Here is an 11,371-nt window from a genome sequence, read left to right as displayed (position 1 = left end):
ACTAATCTGACAAAATGTCTACACAGTGGACTTGAAACTGCAGGAGGATCATAAGAGCTAATTTGTTCAAGGAACTTGTGGAGGCAATTCCGATTTAATGTAGAGGTGTGGTTTAGGTAGATAAGCAAGTGAATTCATTTATCATTGTTGCACTGCCTTGAGCTAAATGAAATCACCAATTGTGAGGATTTGCAAAGCTATTGGATAGAAATGAAGTCACAACTCAGAAAAAAGTCATGAATTTTGAGGAATATGAATCATCCTTAATATTGTTATGGCTGTGTTTGGAGTGCAAATTCTCAGCATGTCAGTGAGTTAGGAAGCAGTTTGCCTTAATACTGTGGGCAGAATTATCTAAATACCAAAATGATTTTGAAGTTTTGCGCTGAATGACCGAAATCTGAGATGTTTGCATTCATTTGGCCCTGTGAAAGGACCAGTCTTTTTTCATCAAAGTACTTAAATCAATGGTTGAAGTCAGAAGAATTAAGACATGTTCAAATTGGAACCTTTAATCCCCATCGTTTTGAACAGTTCAGTCTTTGAAATATAACCAATTTATATTTACTTGCTCTATTAGGCTTGTAACTGTCCGTTTTTGTAGGAATAAAGTTGATTAAACTTTTGTAGATGCCTTTGGCATTTATGTTATCCTCTACCTTCTTGGCTAAGTAATAGACTGTACCACTTTGGCAAACATGTATTAGTCACGTGAGTTTCTTTTTAACCTTCCGCCTCACTGTTAAAAAACTTAGCACTCCTGCTCTAGACAGTGCCCTAACCCCTAGCCAAAACGAAAGGGTTACTCCATTGCGCCCGCCGCACAATCTCGTTTGTCGCAATGGACCCTGCGCGGAAGGTTACGCAAGAGCTCCTAGTCATTTTGTATGTGGCTGTTGTCCCGCTCCTTCCGCGCTGGTACTTGATTGTAACAGAAAGTAGTTCCGGTCCGTGTTGTTTCGGTGGAGGAGCCATCGCCGCCATTTCAAGACCGTGAGAGTAGATGGCTAACCAGAGTTCCTAAGGTTCGGAGACTAAGTGCTGCCTCCGCTCAAGCCTCCCAAAGCACTGGTGCGGGAGCTGCTCTCTCACTCCTACCTCTAGAAACACTGCAAGTAGTGGTGGCATTGCAGGACTCAACACACCCTTCTTGCTCTCAAGAAGCTCCAGATGGCGTCTTCCGTGGGCAACGTGGCCGACAGCACAGGTACCGGTGGTCGTACTACCTTGGCAGACGCCCTGTTGTTGTCTTGCGCCGTTCTCTGCCTCTCATCCCCTGCCTTCCCTCCAGCCATCCCCATGACATCAGTGCATTGCTGAGCTTACCGTCGTCTACCAGCATCTAATCGGGTTTTCCGCTGTCGTCTGCTCCGCAAACATTTCCTCTTGCTTCCCCCGCTCTTTGCTTCCTTTCTTGCTTTTCAGTCTCACAAAGGTTCTAGCTTTCCACGCTCTCGGGACGCTTCTGTCACCAGTGCACGCTTAGAATATTTCGGAATGGACTGCGTTGGAATGCCTGTCCTTTGACTCCCCGTCGCTACCGTTTTCGTCCTAAATTTAGCTCACGGCCTCTCTCTTCCCCCTTTTCACATCCCTCTTCATCCCCCTTACTGCCCTTTCTCCTTAGCCCGATTTGGTCCTCTTGTCAATCTGGGGCGGGGGTGCTAGTCTATGTAATCATATCCTCACTTTGCATCACCCAAGGATGAGCAAAAGCTCCTCGGTGTGCTGCAAGTCACCTCCAGAAGAGGGGACATTGAGAAGCACCCCCTGGGCAGTGCCTTACTGGTGTTCCTTCAGTTGAGCAGCCCCAATTTAGATTGGAAATTTCCAGGGGTTCCTTTTGCCAGCGCGCAATTCCACCAGCTGCCCCAGCCTGGATTTCCCACCCCGCGCTCCCTCCCCTCCCGCGGGGAACCACACCCTTTCCTTCGTGCTGTGGCCAGCCCTACGCCCGCTTCCTACCCTTGGGGAGAAACCACCCGTGCCGGTTCTTTGGCGTTGACCACCCTGCGGGCCGAATTCTTGCTTTGTGTTACTTTCTCCCTGTATTCCTCCGCCGCCGCCTCTGGGTCTTCCATTCCATTCTTGAGCTCGGTATCTCTTTATTCATAGGGTGCGTATTTTTTTTTTAAGTTTTCATCCTGCTTGAAGAGTTTGTAAAGCAACTGGAGTGTTAGCTGCCCTTTTCGACAATTCAGTCGAGATCATTTGGTACTAAAAATAAGAAAACAATCAAATTATAGGAGTGTCCTTCAGCTGCCTTTCCCTATTGAGGCTGTTTGGGGCGGGTGGGGGAGGGTGGGGATTGGGCTACAATTCTAAGCTTTCCCATGAGGTTCTTTTTTGTTGTTTTCTTTTTGTTTCGCAATTGAGATCTGTCCGAGATTTTATTTAATGTGTTTGGGGATTGTGAAGTAAGTAGTAGGCGAATCTTCAATCGTATTTTTATCCATGATTGTAGGTAGTGAAATTAATAACTAGTATTCCCCTCCCTCCCAGGGATTTTTAAGATTTAAGGTTTCCCTTTTTAATGTGTTATTTTATTTGAGGGAGTTGTCATTTTAAGTGTTAAATAAGTGGCTTTGAAAAGTTGATAGTTTTGAAATAAGGGGCTGAGAAGGTCTAGAGACTTGTCTGAAATGTAATTTTCTAGTTTAGTTAGAGCTACAACATCCCCCAGATTTGGATGCAAGTCTTTCTGCTTTGTGTTCTGGTCAACTATATATTCTCTTCAGGAAATTGACTTTGCTTTCCTGTATATAGATCACTTGTCAGCTCTAATGATTGGGGGAGCTTGTCTCTAATTTGAACTGGTTACTGTGACATTGGTAGAATTTAAGGGATTTGTACATGGTTTCCCATTGTAACCATCTAGTGAAATTACAGCAATGTATCACTGTTTAAATTAAAGTATTAAGTTGAGACTTAGATGTGTTTCCCCCCCTTCCTCTGGGCTTTATCATTATGTATCTGAATTAAGTCACTGTAGTAGACACAGCAAAGTGCTTTCATTTATTATTCATTCTGTTGCACTTTGTCAAATGGTTTTATATTTTGTTTTCCTATTCTTTAAAAAAAATCATTGCAGCATTAGGTAACTACTTGATTTATATAGGGTTATTTGCAATTTCTTAATCCTTTAGTTAATGTCAGGGCTCTTTGGAAAATGCCAGTGTTAAAGCAGCATGGATGGGATTTAGCTAATTTGGTTTCATCATGAGTATGGGATGGTAGAGGAGCAATATAATCTTGGGTCTTTATTTAAAATGTTTGATGACCCCTTTAAATATATTTGCTCTTGACAGATGAATTCATTTTGTTTATCAGCTGTTTTAAAAATAGCACCTTGACTTTCAGTCCCCTGCCTTATGCTTGTTTCTGATATTGCCCTTAATTTAAACAAATTAAGTTGTGAAGTATACAAAACGTCACTAAAATGTTGAGTTTAAAACGCATCTTGTGTCCCCACCAAGTTAAGAGATAGTTACCAATACTCCTCCCTCCCTGAAATCCCATCTAAAACATGGGAGAAAGTATTAAGTTTCCCAGTATGTTATTCTGACATTATTAAACCGTTGTGACCTTGCAAATCATGTTTTGTATTTTGTTGCTATATGTTAACTGTAAAGAATAATGTTTAGTAAATTAGTGAATCTTTAGATGCTACTTCTGATTTGTAACTTAAAAATGCAAAATATTTATAGCCATAAAATTTAATATTATTTGAAAGTAAATATTTCTATGTACTCTGGGAAAGGAAGTTAATAGATCAATTCTAAAATGTCACTTCTGCACCTGATGTTAATTATGTTAATAAATAATGTGCAGAACACTCTAGTGCTTTACATAGTTTCAAGCGTTTTCATCTTTAAGTTTAATAGACCATATTTTTACATTTTTTGTTTGCATTTCTAACTTTTTGTTTTCCCCCCTCCTTCCCTCAAATGTTTTGATGATTCTCCAGAACCAACGAAACGTATGCTTTCCTTCCAAGGGTTAGCTGAGTTGGCACATCGAGAATATCAGGCAGGAGATTTTGAGGCAGCTGAGAGACACTGCATGCAGCTCTGGAGACAAGAGCCAGACAATACTGGTGTGCTTTTATTACTTTCGTCTATACACTTCCAGTGTCGAAGGCTGGACAGGTAGGAGATGGGGTACCTTCTGGTGATTGCTGCCTCTGGTGCTGAGCTTGAAAAATAATACTTAAATATTTGAACTTGAAATGTTTCCAATACTGGGTTTCAACTGAGCCACCGACACACATCTGTCTTGTACACTTGTGACATGCCCAGCTGCCAGTTTTTCTCCCTCCCTTTGTGGTGGTGGTTATGTTATCAGTATGACTACAGACCTTTTCTAGATTTTTTTCCACTAACTCTGCTGCTTTCTTAGCTCTGTTCAGGTAATAAATATTCATAGTATACATCTGACCTTCCAGCCTCACCTTTGTAAGATGTGTCATCTTGAAGGACAGAATACTCAGAAATGATGCTGTATATGCTGTGGTAGGAGGTTCTTAGTTGTAAAGACCATCATTAAGTTATATGCTACTTTAGATAATCAGTTGAATTAATCAGTTCTTATATCCTTTTAATAAATTGTCATTCTGGTTTATTTAGACATTAAAAGGTGTGTACCAACAATTGGAAAGTGAGACTCATGCACATAGCATTTTCATTCTTGATCTTAATGATCGTGGTTTACAATGTGGCAGTTTGGGAATAAGACTCTAGTAAGAATTTTATCTCATAAGGAAAAAGAGCATTCCAATTTGAAATCTGAATACCTGCACATTTGAAAAGAGTTGATTTCCAAAATTTTCCTGTGTGCTAGTTTAAAGATAATGTTATTGTTACATAATTAGCAATAGCACATTGAGCTGTGTATGGGCCATACCTTCTTTCTCTAACATGCGTACCCCTGCATCAACACTTTTCGCCTTTTTCAGATCTGCTCACTTTAGCACTCTGGCAATTAAACAGAACCCCCTTTTGGCAGAAGCCTATTCGAATTTGGGAAATGTGTACAAGGAAAGAGGACAGTTGCAGGAAGCAATTGAGCATTACCGGCATGCATTGCGCCTCAAGCCCGATTTCATCGATGGTTATATTAATCTGGCAGCCGCATTGGTAGCAGCAGGTGACATGGAAGGGGCAGTACAAGCTTACGTATCTGCTCTTCAGTACAATCCTGTGAGTACAATTTTAATGGTTATTGTTTTCCCTTCACAAAAGCCCAGAAAGAAGTACAGTTTGATACCTCAGACACTAAAATAGGTTTTTGTGTGGAATAAAGTCAAGAGTTTAGAAATGTTTGTCTGCTCAAAATGGTGAAATTGCTTTGATCAGATCTGCATCATGTTTTTTAAAAATTTGTTTTATCTAGCAAGTTATATGAAAAAGCATAAAATTGCCCTAGCCGGTTTGGCTCAGTGGATAGAGCATCGGCCTGCGAACTGAAAGGTACCAGGTTTGATTTCCTGTCAAGGGCACATGCATGGGCTGTGGGCTCGGTCCCCAGTGAGGGACTTGCAGGAGGCAGCCAATCCATGATTCTCTCTCATCATGGATGTTTCTATCTCTCTCTCCCTCTTCCTCTATGAAATGAATAAAAATATATTTTTTAAAAAAGCATAAAATTATCCTTATTGCAAGAAACTCTATAGTGCCTGTAACAGTACAGAACATACGACATTGTTTTTGGGGTTTTGATTAAATTTCGATAAACTCTGATAGGTGTTTGCAACAGTTAATTGGTTTTGGAGGAATAGTGGATGAAGGGCTTTAATCTGTAATATAAAATAGTTACCACTAGATGCCAATATGTGGATCAGTGACATGAGAACTAGGCTGCAAAATTCATTCCTCAATATCCTATTCTCTTTTCTTTCAGCATAATAAGAAATGGTAGAGTTGAAGTGATAGTGTCCACCCCAGGCTATTGGATAGTTCTTAAATTCTTTTTGGTGAAAATTGCAGATGTTTTCTGGGGACACAAGAGTAAGACTTGCCTTCAGAACTTTTGATGTGGTTAGGGATAGAAGATAGAAACTTAAGAGGTAAGTGATAAAGAGAGGAATGAAAGGAATCCAGAAAATTTTAAGAATACATTTCCAAGCTGTGTTGTCAACATTTAGTTTTGCAGCAATCCTGGAAATGGTTTATAATGAACTGTTATAGCTACCATTTATTGAAAGTTTACTCTGTGCTCAAGACACTGTCAGTTACTTCAGACGCTGTTGATCTTACATAATGCTCACAGTGAGCTTCAAAATAGATTATGTTCAATTTTACCAATTAAAAAAAATCCAGACTTGGGTTATGTAATTTTGGGGGGATCACACAGCTAGTAGTGGTGAAGGGGATATTAAAACCTGAGCCTGAATAAAGCAAACATTCAAGAGAGAAGAAATAAAAGATAAAAAGGGGATGATGTGCCCAGAGGGCATGCACCCCTCAAGGCAGCCCCAGTTGAGCACAATTTGAAAACCATTGATTATATCCTGCTCTCCCTTAACCCCTATTTTACAGGTGAGGAAACTGAAAGCTTGATTTAGTAGTTTGCACAAAGATCTGAAATCACTTTTTCTCATGACATCTATTAAGTTATTTTTTCAGTTAATTTTGAGAGTGTAAAATTAAAATTTTTTTAATTCAGCCTAGCCGGTGTTAGTGGATGGGCGTTGACCTATGAACCAGGAGGTCACAGTTCAGTCAGGGCACATGCTAGGGTTGCATGCTCAGTGTTGTTCAGGAGTCAGCTGGTCAGTGATTCTCTCTTATCATATCATTGATGTTTTTCTCTCACTCCCCCTTTCCCATCCTCTCTGCAATCAATAAAAATATATATTAAAAAATTGTTTTTTGTGTGGATACAGTGAAAAGTCTCTCAGCTTACCCTTCTTGGAGGTAGCCAATGAAACCAATTTCTTGTGTGTTCTTTCAGAGATATTCAACGCATATATATGTAAATTTGAGTGCATTTTGTAATTTTTTAAAAGGATAATTCGAATTTTATTTGTATCTACCTTTGACATGTACAAAAACTCTCAGCTCCCCACCTCCTGCATTTTGTAATTTTTATTACAGTACTATCCATCTAGTTACCCACCAAAAATGTTGGCGAACCATGTCGTATTTGCTGCCACTGAGGCTTGGACCCTGTTCTTGCAAAGGTTCAGAGCTCACTTGTGCACCTAGTTGTCACAGTTAAGTTCTTTATTAATCAGGGTTGGTTTCACCCTTCACTTGTTTATTGAGTGTAAGCTCACGTGTGCCCTCTTACACAGCTGTGGCTCCAAACATCTTGAACTTTGATCCCCTTGGCTCAGGTTCCCAGTTACCTACATGTGTAGTAGAGCATTGCTGCTCACAGTATACCGGACTGGAGGAGTATGATGAGGAGGGAAAACTGAAGTGGGAGACAGAACCATGCTTTTCAATATGTAACTTGTTAATAGGAAGCTTATCATTATGCCCTTCCAAAGAAGTAAGATAGCACTAAAATAAATTATGGGACTGCCCATTGAAGGCATTGAGGGAAAGCATTGAATAGCTATGTATTCCCATCTGGTCCAGTTTCTACTAGTGGAAAGTGCTGCTTTATTTCTCTGTCTTTGCCAGTAAGAATGAAAAAGGGATTGTACAAACTGCCTTGATTTCACCTAAATATACCATAGTGATCATTTTTCAATGCATTGAAAGATATCTAGTCTCAACTAGATTTCCTGTCAAATGCCTTTGTCAGTTCAGTACTGACATAATCTTGGAGTCTGTTCTAAATTGTGTTATTGTTGGCAGTGCATTTTTGGCCTGAATCATAGATGTATTTGGCATTCTATGAAAAATACTTGAATAAACTCAGGTTATTTTGGTTTTGCAAAAGTAAAATGTTAAAAGTAGTAATCTTGGTAACTTGTTTTCAGCAGTGTTTACCTTTTTTTATTTTGGTTAATCTGCACCTGAGGGTATTTTTTCCATTGCTTTTTAAATTTAAATTTTATTTTTTAAAATATATTTTTATTGATTTCAGAGAGGAAGGGAGAGGGAAAGAGAGATAGAAACATCAATGATGAAAGAATCACTGATCGGTTGCCTCCTGCATGCCCCCTAATGGAGATCGAGCCTGCAAACCAGGCATGTGCCTGTGACTGGAATCGAACCAACTGCTCTATACACTGAGCCAAACCAGCTAGGGCTTCATTGCTTTTATTAGAGAGAGTAGAAGGGAGGGAGAAATGTAGGAAGGGAGGGGGAGGGGCAGAGGGAGAGGGAGAGAAACAGAGAAACATTGATGTGAGACACATCAATTAGTTGCCTACCACATGCAGCCCTGAGACCTGGCCTGGGAATGAATCTGCAACCCAGGTATGTGTCCTTGACCTGGAATCGAACCCCAAACCCTTTGTTGTAAGGGTTGACACTCTAACCACTGAGAACACCGGCCAGGGCACTGTTTATCTTTTTAAGTTAATGGTATGTCAATTTAGAAGTTATTATGTGACTTGATTATAGAAATTACTTTTAAGAGAGCTATTTCATATTTTTACATTTTGAATTATCTCTTATAATGTTGGATGATTTAATAATTTCACTAAAATTTTAGTCCATTGTATATGAAGGTGCTATTGTAGCTGATGATTTTTCACATAATGGCTCACTAGAGCTGCCCATACCTTGTGATTCCTTTTATGAATTATGTGTAAAAGTGTCCCATTGGCTATTTATAATCCTTAGTTGCTCTAAGTAGCTCTGTTTCTGAGTCTATTGGTTGGTAAACCATTGCTTCTTATTTGATTGTGGATGCATAACACTGAGAGCTACAGGCATGCTGACCATCATGTATTACTGTCACATTAAATGTTACTATCATGTTAATTTTATTGTCGCTAGCTACACTGTATATTTCTATATATTTCTATTCCTCTCTGTCTGCTGTTTAAATTTGCCATGCAAGTGTCATATTTAAACAGCAGTGTGGAGGTTGCCAGAGGATCGGGGGGGGGGTTTGGGTGATGTGCACACAGTACAGAACAAAGATATTGTAACATAGAAATCACCTGAAACTTTTATGATCCTATTAACCAATGTCACTCCAATAAATTTAATAAAAAAATAAGTAAATATTTGAGTGCTTATTGTTTGTACAATGCTTTGTTAGGAATTGGGGAGATGAGTTGGGAAAAGTTGTGGATTATATTACGAGAGACTATCTGACCCATAAAAGATAAAAGGTGTGAGCTCCTTGGATGATTATCGTTAGAGAGTACTAATCAGAAGATTTTCTTGAGTGCTTAAACCTAAGCATTCTGTAGGAAGGTAAATAGCAGTAGACTTCCTTAGCTGAAGTGGTGAGCCAAATATGAAGAAATGAGTGAGGTAGAGAAAAGTCAATTGGAAGATTTAGAATGAGTAGAGAGGCTGAGGAGTTTGAATTTAATTTGATAGGCAGTTGAGAACTGTAGGTTTTTATCAGCCTGATTTTACTTCATGTGTATATGTGTATATAAATGGTGGGGGTGGAGTGGGGTCCTAGGAGGAAACAGATGCTATCTTAGGAGGGGTGGATATGCAGGACATTTTTACTCATTTCCTTAACATTCATTCTATTTTCCCTTGTCTACAATGCTCTCCTCCTTTGTCCATTAGAGTCCTACTCATCCTTTAAGGCCCAGCTTAGATTTCTTTTTGAATTCATTTACTTCTCTAAAATTCTTTACCACCTTGTGGGCATTTAATATGCCTTGTCTTTCCACATTAGATTGCAGTCCCCTCTAGGGTAAAGATTCTATTTTCTTTTCCCTACAATTCCAGGCATATTATTGAATTGAATAAAGGTTTGCGTAAGAGGCAATAACCTGGGAATGGATAGAATTGGCTGGGTTTGAGAAATGTATTCTCTTAGCAGACACTTTTGATTTTAATAAATGAAGCAGAATTGATGTCTTAGGTTTTAAACATTTAGGAGAAGAGTGGTATCCTTGACTTTTCTAGAAATTAACTGTTCATGCATAAGGTTTAGATCCTCAGATGAGAGAGTCAGATTTCACGATATGTTTTACCTTTTTCTAAAATTGCCTTATCTTATTTTACAGTAATCTTGAAGATAATCTACTTTTAACTATGGTTATTGTGCTAATGATTTAGTGTGGTGCAATGGATCTAGATGATATAACTAAATATAGATAGATACACTGTCAAGACTTGGATGGCAGTTATCCAAGAGTTTATAGAAACTAGAGGGTAAAATTATGCAACAGTTGGCTACAATATACAGCCCATTAAGGTCATTGTTGGAGAATTATTGCAAGACTTACTATTATTACTCAGAAAAGAGATAGGAATTGGTAAAAGTCCAAAGCTATATATAACCACAATAATCTGGTGTAGTAGGAACCTGTATGAACAGATCAGATTGTTCAGTCATGGTTTGCAAAAACATAAGGATAACCTTAAAGTTTAGGGGGAAAATCATATAAAGTAGATAGGGAGTTACAGAATTCATTACTTCTGAGAGTATAAATAGGGTTAAGAGTTCTTAGACTGCCCTGGTCAGGTGGCTCAGTTGGTTGGAACATTGTCCAGTACAGAAAAAAAAATTGCGGGTTTGATTTCTGGCCAGGGCACATACCTAGGTTGCAGGTTTGATCCCTGGTCAGGGCACATGTGAGCGGCAACTGATCTGTGTTTCTCACATCAATGTGTCTTTTTCTCTCCCCGCCCCCCCCAAATCAGTAAAAACATATCCTCGGGTGAGAATTAAAAAAAAGTGCTTAAACTCATTAGGGGAGGATAAATGTGTAATAAGATCAATGATATGTATAAATGTTTTGAGAATTAGTATCAGCCTTTTGTACTTGAGGTCACTGGAGACAATTCTCTCCCCAAACACCAATCATTGCTTGATGGGCAGATAGATGGGTAGATCAGGGGACTGACCCAGTATGGCCAACCATAAGGGTGTTCTGTAGCAAGCTATTCTTTGCTGGCTGATTTTTGGTTCACCTGATGGATGATGATAAACAATCACAAAAGCTGTTTATCAGTAAAATTAACCACCTGATTAAAATACATTTGCATATAGAATGATATATGTGATGATACTTTAACACAGTTGACAATTCACTTTCTAGGATTTAATTTAAGGCTCTTCCACCTGTGGAACAGTTTGGAATGATAAACTTACTCCCCATTGCTAGTGTCTCTGCTTGTTGATGGATAGATTTGATTGACAAAGACAAACAAGGACATACAGAAATTTAAACTCACTGTTCTGATGTTTCTTTTCATATTAATGAATGGACTGGTGAGTCAAGATGACTAACAACACAATTATGCTGCTAATAAAAAGCAGAGTCAACTGCTTT

General features: G+C 39.0%; 1 protein-coding gene and 1 long non-coding RNA gene across 6 annotated transcripts in view; both read left to right on the top strand.

Annotated features, from left to right (window-relative positions):
* The first annotated feature begins 947 nt into the window (after positions 1-947).
* Positions 948-11,371, top strand: part of OGT (O-linked N-acetylglucosamine (GlcNAc) transferase) — a 51,460-nt gene continuing 41,036 nt past the window's right edge. For 2 of the 5 annotated variants that reach the window (XR_004966852.1, XM_036304327.1), the window contains exons 1-3: positions 948-1,207; positions 3,968-4,148; positions 4,955-5,198. Coding sequence is in view for 3 of the 5 variants with exons in the window: in XM_036304327.1 (XP_036160220.1) it covers positions 1,171-1,207; positions 3,968-4,148; positions 4,955-5,198 (462 nt within the window). In the remaining 2 variants the exon portion in view is untranslated. Of the gene's footprint in view, positions 1,208-1,967; positions 2,117-3,967; positions 4,149-4,954; positions 5,199-11,371 lie in introns of those variants that run through there. The other 3 variants (XM_036304328.1, XM_036304330.1, XM_036304331.1) reach the window with 3 other exon arrangements.
* On the top strand, positions 5,207-7,616 carry LOC118653677. The gene is made up of 2 exons (XR_004966853.1): positions 5,207-5,468; positions 5,899-7,616. It is a non-coding gene; the product is annotated as an uncharacterized LOC118653677 (long non-coding RNA).

This window comes from Myotis myotis, unplaced genomic scaffold (assembly GCF_014108235.1).
Source record: "Myotis myotis isolate mMyoMyo1 unplaced genomic scaffold, mMyoMyo1.p scaffold_m19_p_4, whole genome shotgun sequence".
Classification (NCBI taxonomy): Eukaryota; Metazoa; Chordata; class Mammalia; order Chiroptera; family Vespertilionidae; genus Myotis; species Myotis myotis.
Note: the sequence above shows the minus strand (reverse complement) of the source record. Positions and strands in the feature narration are given on the sequence as shown.